This window comes from Pelophylax lessonae, assembly GCF_965119305.1.
Source record: "Pelophylax lessonae genome assembly, chromosome: 7".
NCBI lineage: Eukaryota > Metazoa > Chordata > Amphibia > Anura > Ranidae > Pelophylax > Pelophylax lessonae.
This window is the reverse complement of record NC_138774.1, coordinates 102,382,742-102,394,034: the sequence shown is the minus strand read 5'-3', so window position 1 is coordinate 102,394,034 and position 11,293 is coordinate 102,382,742. Positions and strand designations below refer to the sequence as shown.

The following is an 11,293-nucleotide window of genomic DNA, read 5'->3' as shown; positions in this document are numbered from 1 at the left end:
TATGCCCCATTTGCAGTATACTTTTACAATCATATTTTTATTGTGTCTCAACTGGACTTCACACAAGCTATGGTATATAGCATTGTTTGTAGACCCCGGTTTGTATGCAACACATTTGCAGCTTCCTGTGAATCAGATGTTTTTGTTTCCTAAACAAAGTATAGGAGGGATAAAAGTTATCAAAAAGCTCCGCCCTGAAAAATTAAGATAAATATAAATCAGGTAAGAAATAGTGGTACAGCTACATCACAATGGAATTCCAAATGTGGAGAGACTACCTGCAGTTGGCTTCGGTCATCCAGGCCATGGCAAAGACTGAGATTTCTGAACCACCTCTTCTACGGGATTTCCTGCTGAGTCCTGCTAAAAGACCAGAGGGTGATGCCATTAATGAACAAAATGATCATCTTCAGCCACACTCCTTCCGTGCCTACTCTCCGAGCCAGACCCTGGATTTTTCTTGCTATGACATGAAACATATCTCGCAACCTACCAGTTTCTATTGTCAAGCCAATTCACTGCTCCATTCTGATGGGGATCAAGCTACTGCGTTTCAAGCTTCGCAAACTCAACCTAATTTGCTACCAACCTACTACCATGGTCAACCTAATGCTCATCAAACTAAGACTTGGGTAAAACAGAACTCATCGCCTCCACACGGAGAGCCTTTAAATGGTGGCATGTGCTGCTTTTGCAAACATAATGGTGAGTCACGCCATATCTATATGGGCCACAAGTTAAAGGATGAGCAGGGGAGAGTTGTTTGTCCTGTCCTAAGAATGTACTCCTGCTCACTTTGTGGGGCAACAGGAGACACATCACACACCAAGAAGTATTGCCCACTCAACAAGGACAAACACTGTCTGTACAAAAAGAATGGACGCAACTCTGCCGGGCGAAAGGTGAAACGCTAAAGACAAAAATGCTGCCGGTGAAGGACACTTAACGTTGTTCTGATACTCTTCTGTGCAAAGCCAAAGATCCAGCGTGTCCTTACTTGGAGGCTAAAGGTTTGGCCTAGAACGTGAGAAATCTGCAGAGCTCCAGCAGAGAACTGAGACTTTTTTTTTATGTTTTTATGTTTTATTTAAAGATTTTATAGTGAAGAGCTGTATTTGGCTGTCCTCGAAGAGTATTTATGTTTCGTTTAAAATTACTTTTGAGTGTTCTTCACTTCGGCCCTGAGGACCATTTGTAAATGTTTTTAATGCTTCTGCAAAAAAGTGTTTTGTTGAAACTTTTCAATAAATAACATTTTTTTCTTGACTATCATTGCTCATTATTGTGTAATCATTCTGTTCTTATTCTTAGCAGTCTATTTCACATGATTAACACATGATTTAAACTGGGTGTAACGAGACATTTAAAACGTTGTTATAGTATTTAAATACTATTCTAACAACTAAGTAGACTTAATAGGTTGACGTAATTAAACTGGTCAGTTCTGTCCAAATAATTTACTGGCGGTATACATGTTATGTGGAAGAACTAAGTGTATCTAAAGCAAACACTTTGTCATGTTTGTATTGCTGTCTGTATCCCTGCTGGGGAGATTCACAATCTCTCTTTCGCTTGGTGACCACTGTTACCTAAACAGAAAGTGATGGCAAATACAAAACTGTACAGTTGTAGCAGGAATCCGATGGGTACACCTGGTTTGGAGACAGCTACCTAAAAGAGGATTTCCCTTCACTTTGGAGGGATTTTCCTTTCACTTATTATTATGCCTCTTGGATAGGAAGGAAAGGAAATCTCCCTAATGGGACACAGGCGGCAAAAAACTAAAAAACCCGATGGGTTAAAGTCAAACTCCTGTTCCCCCTCTTCCTCACTTGGAGCACTACCTGTACCTTATACCTAAAATAGAAAAAAAAATATGCATACCATTTCTGGAGCAGTCTTAGGTCCAGCTGTAGGCCTTGAAGAATTCTTTATCCTATAGAAAGAAGCACCATATGATATCATGGCAGCATTCTGCTGTGAATGCAGGGTAACTGAATGATGTATCCCCACAGGTGGATCCTTGACACCTCCAAGAAATAGGTTTAAATAAATTGCTGCATTCACCCTGGAAGACATCTAGTGGCAGAAATAAATACTGCATTATAAAGACAGAAGTGACCAGCGCTATGGAATTGTGGGATTATCGTGTGTGAATAATAAGGTGTGAGCAGCCAACAACCAAACCCCTAGGGGTTAAGAATTAAAATTAAAGTGCAATGAGGTTGATACGGCGCTACCTGTGAGTGACCAAGTGTCAAATAATTGATTTGATAACTCAAAGTGATAAAATTCAAACTCAAACAAATAGCAAATGAAATAAGTGCACAACAGTATTATTCCGCTTGGAAAAAAACTAAATCCAACTGTGTACAGTGACCATGTGCAAAGTGCTTATGAGCAAATAAATAAACAAGAGATTGAAGAAACGGGTGATGATTTATTCCAAATTTTTTTTATACAGTGCAGAATCTAATAAAACATCAGTGATTATTGAAAATAAAGTTGTGTTTAAAGTATGGGAATTCTGGTGGTGCTAATAATGAAAAGTGATAAGAAATTCCCAATCAGTGAGTAAGAAAAAATTGCATCCACCTGTGTGGCCACTAGGTGTCGCAACTAATATACAACCTGTTATTGTAGATGCAGTGGAACAGATTGTATAAAGTTCCAGGGGTTCCTCCCATCAACCAAGCAGGCACAGGCTGGCTAGTTTCATAGAGAAAAAAGAGAGGGGGCCCCATGATGCAGTATATACAATTGTAGAGAAAAAAGCGAGTGTAGAGACTCACGGTGTAGGCTGTTTTCGATCAGTGTAGGTCCGCCGGGAAGTTTCCGCGTTCCACGGCCCGATGTTCCAAAACCGGTACAAAAAAATACTGCATTGCCCAGCACCAGAAATAGAGTGAATACTGCAGCCTTACATGTGTTTTTATTTTTGGCTTTTACAGTTCCCCATTTCATCTGGGAAAAGAGTTTTGTCTTTAGATTCACTTTAAAAAGGTATCTCCTCAAGCTGCTTAAAGTTACATAAGTGTGATAATTTCAATTAGCAGCACAATAAATTCATTGATTGCTCGAGGTTTTAAAGCGTCAGTGCTAAGAATGGTCACATTTTAATGCATATTAGGAGTATAACTGCAGTCTATATGATGTGACCTCTCTAACGGCACTTTTCCACTGCAAGTACCGGCTCGGTTCCACTCGGCCCTGCTTGGCTCTGTTTGGTTTTCCACTGTATGGTACCGCATGGTACGGTGTTGGAACGGTTCTGTACGGTTTGGTACGGTTTGCTTTTCCACTAAAGTAAAGTGGGTGGGATAACAACGATTCTCTGACCAATCAGTGGCTAGTAGTGACAAACAGTAAAGGCTGCATGCAAAGGATTGTGGGATATGGTACCGGTACGGCCCTCTTGGAACCACAACTGAGGTGGTACTGTTTAAGCGAGCCGTACCGTTCGGTTCCATGTAGTGGAAAAGCGCCGACGTACCGTACCGTACTGAACCGTTCCAACACCGTACCATGCAGTGGAAAAGCGCAAAAGCGAGCCGAACCGTTCGGTTCCATGCAGTGGAAAAGCGCCATAACCAAAGAAACCCCCCTATCATTCCAAACAACAAACACAGTGGCAACGCTGCTTTTATATCAGGCTACCACAATTATTTCCATATTACTGTTGCTTCCTAAGGGAAATTTTAAAGGTTTTTCTGATTTTTCTTTATAGGTGTCAAAGAGATCATCTTAAAGCCCACTGCCATGTCTATTCATAACTGAAACATAGTAAATTGTGTTTACTATGTTTCAGTTTGTGAATGGAGGGGAAGCTCTGTACAGAGCTATTCCTATCCATTCATTTAGTGCAGTTGAAGCTGCAGAGAAGGAGATTGAGGGCTGTGTCCTCAATCTCCTTTCTCTGTCTCAAAAGTAGAACATTAGAGATCTGTTTAGACCCCTGATATTTCACCAAAGCCCCCCAACAGGGCTCCACAAAAACATTGTAAAAAAAAAAAAAATAATAATATTGTAAATGTAAAATAAAAAAGTGGTAAAGAATAGAAAATCTAACACCAATGGGTCACAAAGGTTGCATTTACACCCGGGCCCTGATGTTCCGCCACTGGGCTCGGAGGGTAGGGTCCCAGGCCGGAGGTCAGGGTAGCCCTTCATGGTTTCTTGCACCGGGACCCTGAAGGTTCTAGTTATGCCACTGGTTCAGTACATCCTAAGTCTAGTGAAAAAAAATAAACAGATTCCTCCACCCACACAAAGGAGGTGGACAGAGGAATCCCCCAATCCCCCATCCCCGCCCTTCCCTGGGACATTATGACATTCTGACTGCGGCACTCTCCACTGTCAGAATACACTGACAAGTGGCTGCAACCAATTGGCTGGCGATTCATAGTGTGAACCAGGGCTTAGTCTGCGGCTTGCTTAAGTCTAGGAGTCGGCTGACTTATTGAAAACAATGCCTCTACTGTGTAATACCTTATTTCCTTAGTTGCTAGGGTGGTTGGCAGTGTGACTGCAAAGTCATTGCAAATGTCTGCTCATTCTAGTGGCCAATCTAAAAAACCCTGTAGCACAAGTAAACTCTGAAACAAAGAAGAAAAAATGTTAGGGGGTAGTGCATTTTTGGCAGAAGATACTTTGCCAGTCTTTTCTACCAAAAACCTCTTTCCACTCACTCCTAGCATTTTCTGTACACCTCTGTAAGGCCTATGCTGTGTATTGTATGCTAAGAATGAAGCCAGGGACCAGGTAGATGTTCCTCCAGTGCACATGAACAGGTGTTATATCATCAGGGGCTGCACAATGGCCAAAGAGAAAAGGCACTTAACTGATAAGAGGATAAAAAGACAGCAGAGGGTGGAGGGACAAAGCAAAAACTTACCGTTAGTTGACCGGTATCGGTTTTTCTACGAACCTTCCAGGACGGAAAACTTATTAGAGATGTCATGCTCCTCCCTACCGGAAACGCAATCAATTCACAGCTTGTTAAAAGGCCCCACCCTTCCCCTTCTCCCTCAGTTGTACAAGAGTAGTTTCCACATCCAATAAACAAGGTATGTATAATCACTTAGGTATTTACCACCTACATTATACATTTTTTTCACACACCCTTTTAACAGGACGGGAAGTAGGCCTGCCGTCCTGGAAGGTTCTTAGAAAAACCGTTACCAGTCCACTAACGGTAGGTTTTCTCCTCTCACCTTCCAGGACGGCAAACTTATGAGAGGATAATAAATCAACCACAGGCCTACCTTAGGGTGGGACCACTGCCTGTAGGACCTTTCGGCCAAAGGCTAGATCTTGTTGAGACAGCACCTCCACTCGGTAGTGCTTCAAAAACGTGTCATGGCTGGACCAGGTGGCTGCATTGCGGATCTGTTCCCAAGACGCTCCAGCTTTTTCGGCCCAGGATGTCCCCAGGGCCCTTGTTGAGTGCGCTTTCAGCTTTGCTGGCGCAGGAACACCTGAAACCTCATAAGACATGGTAATGGCTTGTCTACTCCACCTAGAGACTGAAGGTTTTGAGGCCTGCAGTCCCTTTCTTGGTCCAGAGTGGAGAATTAGAAGAGGACTAGATCTTCTAAACTCCTTGGTCCTTCGTAAATACGTGAGGAAGCACCTCCTCACATTTAAGGGGGGAAATTTTTTCTCTTTTTCATTCTTAGGGCTATTACAGAAGGATGGCAAAATTATTTCCTGCTTCCTGTTAAGAGGAAGATGCTACCTTGGGCTGATATAATAGATCTGGCCTGAGAATAAGCCTATCCGGGAGGATTAACATAAATGGCTATTTTATAGAGAGCCCTTGTAGATCCCCTACCCTTCTGGCCATCGGGACGGCCAACAGGAAGGTTAGTTTTAAGGTTAATAACTTAAATGGAACCTCCTCTATAGGTTCAAAAGGGCTACTAGATAAAAACTTTCTAGAACCCTAGTCAAATCCCAAGGTGGGAACCGGTTTCTAGTGACAGGGGTAGCTCTATACCTGGCTAACAAAAATCTCTTAACTAGAGGCTCCTTTGCATGTCTCGCGTCTAGAAAAACAGAGAGCTTCTATCTGTACCCGAAGCGTGTTAACTGCCACACTCTTTTCTACCCCATCTTGTAAAAATTTCAAGATTGTAGGGACAGAGGTGGAGGCAGTTTGCTTCTGCCTACACCAAGTACAAAAGGTTTTCCAAACTTTCAGATATATCTTTTTTGTTACTGCTTTTCTGCTCATTAAGAGTGTATCTATCACTCTGTCTAAGCAACCTTTCAATCTTAGGACCTGGCGCTCACTAACCAGGCCATCAGTTGGAAGAAGTCTGGTTTTTGGGTGCAAAACTGGTCCCTGCGATAGCAGATCTGGGAAACTCGGGAGCTTCCAAGGGGTAGCTATTGAGAAGGTCTTCAGGGTTGAAAACCTTGCCCTCCTTGGCCACCACGGGACAATCAGGAGGAGGCTGAGTCCCGGGAAATGACTGAGTTTCTGTAGAACTCGAGGAATCAGGACTAGAGGGGGAAGGCCAACCTGAACTTCCATGTTTGGGCCAGGGCATCCAGGCCCGATGTTCCCTTTTCCTGAGTCAGGGAAAAGAACATTTCTACTTTCCTGTTTTGCCGAGTGGCAAACAGATCCACTTCTGGACATCCAAACTTTTTGACCAGCATCTGAAATACCCTGGGACTTAATTACCACTCCTCTTGCTTTATGGGATGACGACTGAGAAAGTTTGCTTCTCCGTTGTTTTCACCTTTTATATGGATGGCCATCAGGGAGACTATTCTCCCTTTGGCCCAACCCAGGATTTCCTGGGTCAGTTCCAAGAGAGGTCTTGACCTGGTGCCTCCTTGGTGATTTAGGTAGGCTACTGTTGTAGCATTGTCAGAGAAGATCTGCACCTCTTTTTCCCACGGGGAACTTTCGAAAGCCTTCAGGGCTTCGTTCACCGCTTTCAATTTTCTGAAGTTTGAGGAGGCTTAGGCCACCTCCTTGTCCCAGATGCCCTGAGCTTGAGCTCCTTCTAGATGTGCCCCCCACCCCCAAGTGCTTGCGTCCGTGGTGACCTTACGGGATACCACTAACCCCAAGGTCTGCCTTTTCCCAGATTGCCTGGATTCAACCACCAGTCTAGGGACGTCTTTACCTGGGAGGTGAGGACCACTATCTCTTCCTGGGACTCTACCTTCTTGTCCCAAGAGAAAAGGTTGAAGAACTGGAGATCTCTGGAATGAAACTGCGCATAGACTACTGCTGGGATGCAGGCTGTCATGAGCCCCAAAACTCTCAGAATATCCTTTTTGGAGCACGAGGGGGCATCCTTTAGAGTTTTCACAGCCGATATTTTTTCCACCTTTTCCTCCGGGAGAAAAAGGCTCGGAATCCTTGACTCAATCCGGTGCCCTAAGTAGGTCTGAACCTGGGTTGGTTCCAGGGAGGACTTTTCCTGGCTGATTAGCCAGGCTAGTGTCTGCGTGATTGTCATTACCCTCTGGGTATCTGAACTCACCTGATCTGCGGATGGACCGAAGATCAGTAAATCGTCCAGATAAGGAATTAAAGCTATTCCCTGGAGATGAATATATGCCACTGGCTGGTAAAAAAATTTGGGAAAAATTTTTTGGACTGACTGCCAGGCCAAACGGAAGTGCCCTGAACTGCCAATGCTCTGTCCCTTTTTCGGTGACAACCGCAAATCTCAGAAAAGGCCTGATGTTCCGGATGAATTGGAACATGTAAGTAAGCATCTCTGAGGTCCAAGGTAGTCATAAACACATCTTTTTGAAGGTTTCTGCATACCGAAAAAATGTTTTCCATTGAAAACTTCTTGTATATTATAAACTTGTCCAGGCTCTTTAAATTTATAATGAGACGGAACTTTCGAGGGCTTGGGTACCACAAACACGTGGGAGTAGAAGCCCTGGAAGTGCTGGTTTTCTGGCACGGGAACTATTACTAGTTGTTCTGCTAGTGCTTGAATCCCCTGTAACAGTGCTCTCCTTTTTTGAACCTCCATAGGAGGATGAGTCAGGGTTATTGAAACTGGTGGTTTTGAAGAGAATTGTAGGTGATAGCCTTCCTGAATGAGTCGGTAAATATGGGCAGACTGAAATTCTTTCCCATTGGGAAACAAAATGCCGCAGCATGCTCCCCACCTTGATCCTGGCTTCACTTATTATTTCTGGTGCCAAAGGTTGAAGAGAGGAAAATCAAATTGTTCCTTTGATGGAGCCAAGTGGCTGCAAGGGTTGGTCTCAAACTGGCTGAGTTGGCCTCCCAGGCCTTCTTCAGCAGGGACTCTATTTTGCGGTCAATAACATCTTTAATATTCCCCGTATCCTCAAAGGAGAGGTCAGACCTCTTGGTCACTTGAGATAGGGGGGCATCTAGTTTAGGGTTTTTGAAAAACCTTTCCACTTCATCCTCCTTAAAGGGGAATCTCCTTTTCCAGGATTTCTGTTTACCTAGACCCTTCTCCGGTGATCGCCATTCTCTGAAGATTAAACCCTTTAGAGACTGATGAACTGGTATCACTTTAGATGGGTTTTTTTCCTAACCCCTTATACATTTTGTCTTGAGTGGAAATTTCCTTAGGGGGTTCAGGAATTTCCTCGGAAGTATAAACCGCTTGGAGGAGTCCTTATAAGTCCTCCAAGCCAAAAAGGTTCCTATTCCTTTTAGCTACCTCTACCTCACTATTAGGGTCTACTTCACTCTCATCCCCAGTGCTATCCTGAGAACTTTCCTAGTCTTCCATGTCCCTTACACCTTCTCCCTCCCTTATTTGAGCAGGGGGAAGGTCCTGGGATACTGGTACAAAGACAAAGGTACTTGGATATTGAGCTTTCCTGAGAAGACAGGCCCTCTATAATAGGGAGCTCACCTGGTTCTGTACCCTGGGGAAGAGAAACTGAGCTACAGAAAGACTGTATAGTGGCTAACATTTCCTCCTGCATAGATTTTAGGATATCTTTCAATAACCCCAAGGCCTCTTTACCAGCCAGTTTGTTAATACATTTGTAACAAAAAGGCTTAGTGTGCGAGCTAGGTAGCCAATCACCGCAAATACCACATTTCTTAGAGGTAGGTAAAGGGGGTGCTACATTAGGGGCCTGCTGGGTTCCACTTGGAGACTCTGTAAAAGAAGAGAAAAGACAACATAGATCACTCTTCATAAATACCCCCAGTCAAGACGGGATGTAAGTCCTACTGGGGGTATAGAGATACTCAGGGATGTGAGAAACCCTGTATCACCAATAGAAAAGGCATTAAGGAACCGCACTTACCCGGTTCCGACCTGGGTTTTGCCGACATTGCCTGTCTCGGTCTTCCCTCCTCTTTGTCCGTGAGGTGGGTTGCGGCAGGCTTCATTGCCTTGGCAGGTTTCCTGGTTTTCGGGGCCTGGGACTCTGCTCCTCCGCTTCCATGCGGGTCTGGCGTCTCCTCCGGGTTCGCTTCCCTCTTCCGGGTAGCGTCGCTTCGCCGGGCGTTCCGGTTTCTTAAGCGAGGCTTGGAGCGTGCTTTTCCAGCGGGCTGTTTGAATCTCCTGGAGGCAGCTGGAAAATGGAGAAGACTTCTGCTAACCAGCAAGACACAAGCCTAAAGGGACCACCCGGGTGACCGACGGGGAGTGTCTTTTGGGGGGCCACCTGTGAGAAGCCTAGAAGGCAGGCAGGTAGAGTGCAGCCCTCACCGGCATTCCTGTACCTGGCTCACAGGGGTACCATCAAAACTCTGTTTTTTCAAGTCAGTGAAAATAATAAATGTTTCGCTGTGGGGAAACACAATCTAACTGAGGGACAAGGGGAAGGTTGGGGCCTTTTAACAAGCTGTGAATTGATTGTGTTTCTGGTAGGGAGGAGCATGACATCTCTCATAAGTTTGCCGTCCTGGAAGGTGAGAGGAGAAAACATGGATCACAGAGCTGTCAGTGCAGGAGGAGGTGCAAACCTAGCGGAAAGTCATCATAATCTGCAAGTGAGCTCAGCACAATTGCACATTATGGCAAGAGCTGCCTACTCTTAATACATAATATTTCAGAGTAAGCATGGGGCAGGGCCCAGCAGTGACTTAATGTCATAGAAAGAGGAACCCCTCACACCTAAGGACTACATCTCCTTGCAGCTCATGAAAACACTGCTTTAATTTCAGCCTGGAAGTGTTGTCAGCCCTCTGAAAAAAAAAATGAAATGGATGGCAAAGATGGATGGCAGGTAAAATCAAATGGAAGGAAAGGGAGGAAAACAAGAGCATAATATGACAGAGCACACACTATGAATTATATTCTACTCTCATTAGAGATGTAACAGATATCAAAATGATACAAATTTTTTTTTTTTTTTTGCATTAATGTATTAAAGACTGTGGGGTTGATTTACTAAACCCAGAGAGTGCAAAATCTGTTGCAGCTCTTCATAGAAACCAATCCGCTTCCAGTTTTCTTTTTTTGTCAAATTGAACAAGCTAAAGTTAGAAGCTGATTGGCTAACATGCATAGCTGCACCAGATTTTGCACTCTCCAGTTTTAGTAAAGCCCCGTGCACACGTAGCGATTGTCGGCCGTAAATATTCGGCCGCCGAACGATCGGCCGATTGTCGGCTTGTTAGTATGATGCTTCAGACAACCGACAGCGACTTTTCGGCCGAACAGAATCGGGTGTGCAGGCATTAAAATTTTTGTTGGCAGACACCAGAACGGCCGATTGTTTGCCAGTCAGTACAGAATTCGGCCGACAAACAGCCGATTAGCAAGACTGGGCATGCTCAGAAAAGAAAAAAGACACGGAAAGTTAACCATCACATGACATCACTTCTGCAGTCGGCTGTTGTTGGCCGACAAAATTCGTATGCAGTCTTTAGCACTTTTCAGCCGACAGGACAGCACCGGACAAAAGACGGCCGATCGTTCGGCCAACATTCGGTACGTGTGTACGGGGCTTAAATCTCCCCTTTGTCTATACGTATAGTTTGTAATAACCTATGAACATAATTCATAGGTTATTACAAATAAAAACGTTATCAGCGAACACAGTAGCAGCTGGTGAATGAAAACCTATCCTTTTCTGTTGGAAGCATAATCATACCTGCAGGCACTGTAGCGGAAAGATGGGAACAGGTTGGCATTCTTCAGAACAGCTTAAGCGATCCGGTCTCATTTGGCACAGCAGGGAACTTGTCATCACAAACCTATAGAAACAACAAAAGATAACGTTACATCAGGGCTTGACAAATTTACTTTGAATCTAGAAGCCAGCTAAAAAAGTTAGGAGCCAGTTTTTTTTTTTTTTTACTAGCGGG

General features: G+C 44.2%; 1 protein-coding gene across 1 annotated transcript; it reads left to right on the top strand.

Annotated features, from left to right (window-relative positions):
- Window positions 1-263: 263 nt before the first annotated feature.
- On the top strand, window positions 264-1,108 carry NANOS2 (nanos C2HC-type zinc finger 2; the record flags this gene model as incomplete). Its single annotated transcript, XM_082262542.1, has 1 exon — window positions 264-1,108. The coding sequence occupies one exon, from the start codon at window positions 264-266 to the stop codon at window positions 912-914; it is 651 nt and encodes a 216-aa protein (XP_082118668.1). The 3' UTR covers window positions 915-1,108.
- Window positions 1,109-11,293: the final 10,185 nt, after the last annotated feature.